This window comes from Etheostoma cragini, chromosome 11, assembly GCF_013103735.1.
Source record: "Etheostoma cragini isolate CJK2018 chromosome 11, CSU_Ecrag_1.0, whole genome shotgun sequence".
NCBI lineage: Eukaryota > Metazoa > Chordata > Actinopteri > Perciformes > Percidae > Etheostoma > Etheostoma cragini.
Window position 1 is genome coordinate 5,244,266 of NC_048417.1, and position 1,482 is coordinate 5,245,747.

The 1,482-nt window shown below is 38.9% G+C and overlaps 1 protein-coding gene across 1 annotated transcript in view; it reads left to right on the forward strand.

Annotated features, from left to right (window-relative positions):
• Positions 1-361: 361 nt before the first annotated feature.
• The window catches only part of tnfaip6 (tumor necrosis factor, alpha-induced protein 6), a 12,562-nt gene continuing 11,441 nt past the window's right edge, over positions 362-1,482 (forward strand). Inside the window, exon 1 of the mRNA XM_034885126.1 lies at positions 362-615. Coding sequence (XP_034741017.1) covers positions 516-615 — 100 coding nt within the window. The 5' untranslated portion in view covers positions 362-515. The remainder of the gene's footprint in view (positions 616-1,482) is intronic.

Sequence of the window (1,482 nt, forward strand, 5' to 3'; positions counted from 1 at the left end):
TGGGTTCGTTTACTTGAAACTTTAACTTAATTTGAGATAGCCCGTTCTATTTAATCACTTTTTAAATTTTTTTCTTCTTACTTCTTTTTTCTTCTTATTTTGATTTGTTATGCACATGCTGCCATGTGCTCAACCCGGGGCAAAAGTTCCTTTTGTGAAACGTTTTTTTTTTTTTTTTTTAACGCTTTGTTTGTTTGTATATTCGTATTCTGAATGAATAATTAAAAATAAATAACAACCACCTCGCTCTACCACATCCCTTCCATGTGATGAGGGCTGGGCCGGTGCCACCCCGTGCCCCCCTTCTAGCCCCGCCCCTGCCACCTCCGGTTCTACTTCATATTCTGCAGTACCTGAGAGAAACTCAGTGGATCCCCAGCTCTGTTGGAAGCAGCAGCAGTCCGGACTTCCTAAGCAAAGCCAGCAGTCAGGACTTGGTATTTAAAGCCAGCAGTAGCGCCAGCAGCAGACGGAGAAACATCTGGAGAGAGCAGCTGCGCACAAACAGCTGCAGGATGCGCTTCTTCGCTCTCCTGTGGACCCTCGGCTTCCTGATGAAAGAGGCGCGTGCATGGGGCTACAAAAACGGAATATTTCATAACTCAATATGGCTAGGTAAATTACAGTTTTTCTTACTGCCTTAGTTGTTGTAGCTCTGAAAACGTGTCGGTTACGTTGTGACTTGTAGGACCACGTTACAGACCACAGCCTTTTTCTTTATGTCGCCATCTAAAGTATTCTATTTAAAGTATTTCTATTTAGATAATTAGTGGAGTCACATTGAAATGGAGTAGACATGATGATTTACTTTTTTCTTCTTCTTCTTTAAAAAAAAAATCCAAACCAGGTTAGTTCATTCCAACTATTAGTCATTCAAACTATTCATCAGGGTAACTCTGCATTTCAACGCAGTTTTGTATTTATCAGAATCAGTGATGGAGGAAGTTTTGAGATCCTTTACTTAAGCAAAAGTACTAATAACACACCTGCATTAAAAATGTTACTTAATTAAAACTATGTAAGTGCCATCGGGAAAATGTAGGCTAGGCCTACTTAAAGTATTAAAAGTACTCGATGCAGAACAATCCTCACAATGTAGGAACAGGAAACGATGTTTAAAGGTCTCATCATTTCAGCTGGACTTGTAGGCCCTCATGTTGTTGAGTAAAACAACACGTCATTTTCTTTAATAAACCAGGTGTTTTGTGTTCAAAAATCTTAATTTAACTAACTAGTTACTAAAACTGTCAGATTAATGTAATGGAGTAAAAAGTACAAGATTTCTCTCTGATATACAGGTGAGTGGAAGTAGAAAGTGGCCTTAAAAGAAAATACTCAAGTAAAGTACAAGTACTTCAAATTTGTAAGCACTGTACTTGGGTAAATGTACTGAGTATCAGGTGTAGGCTACGTTTTTTAGTTAAGTTTTTCTACTTTACTGTTTAAAATCACAGTACATACATTTACGGGGGGGGGGGGGGG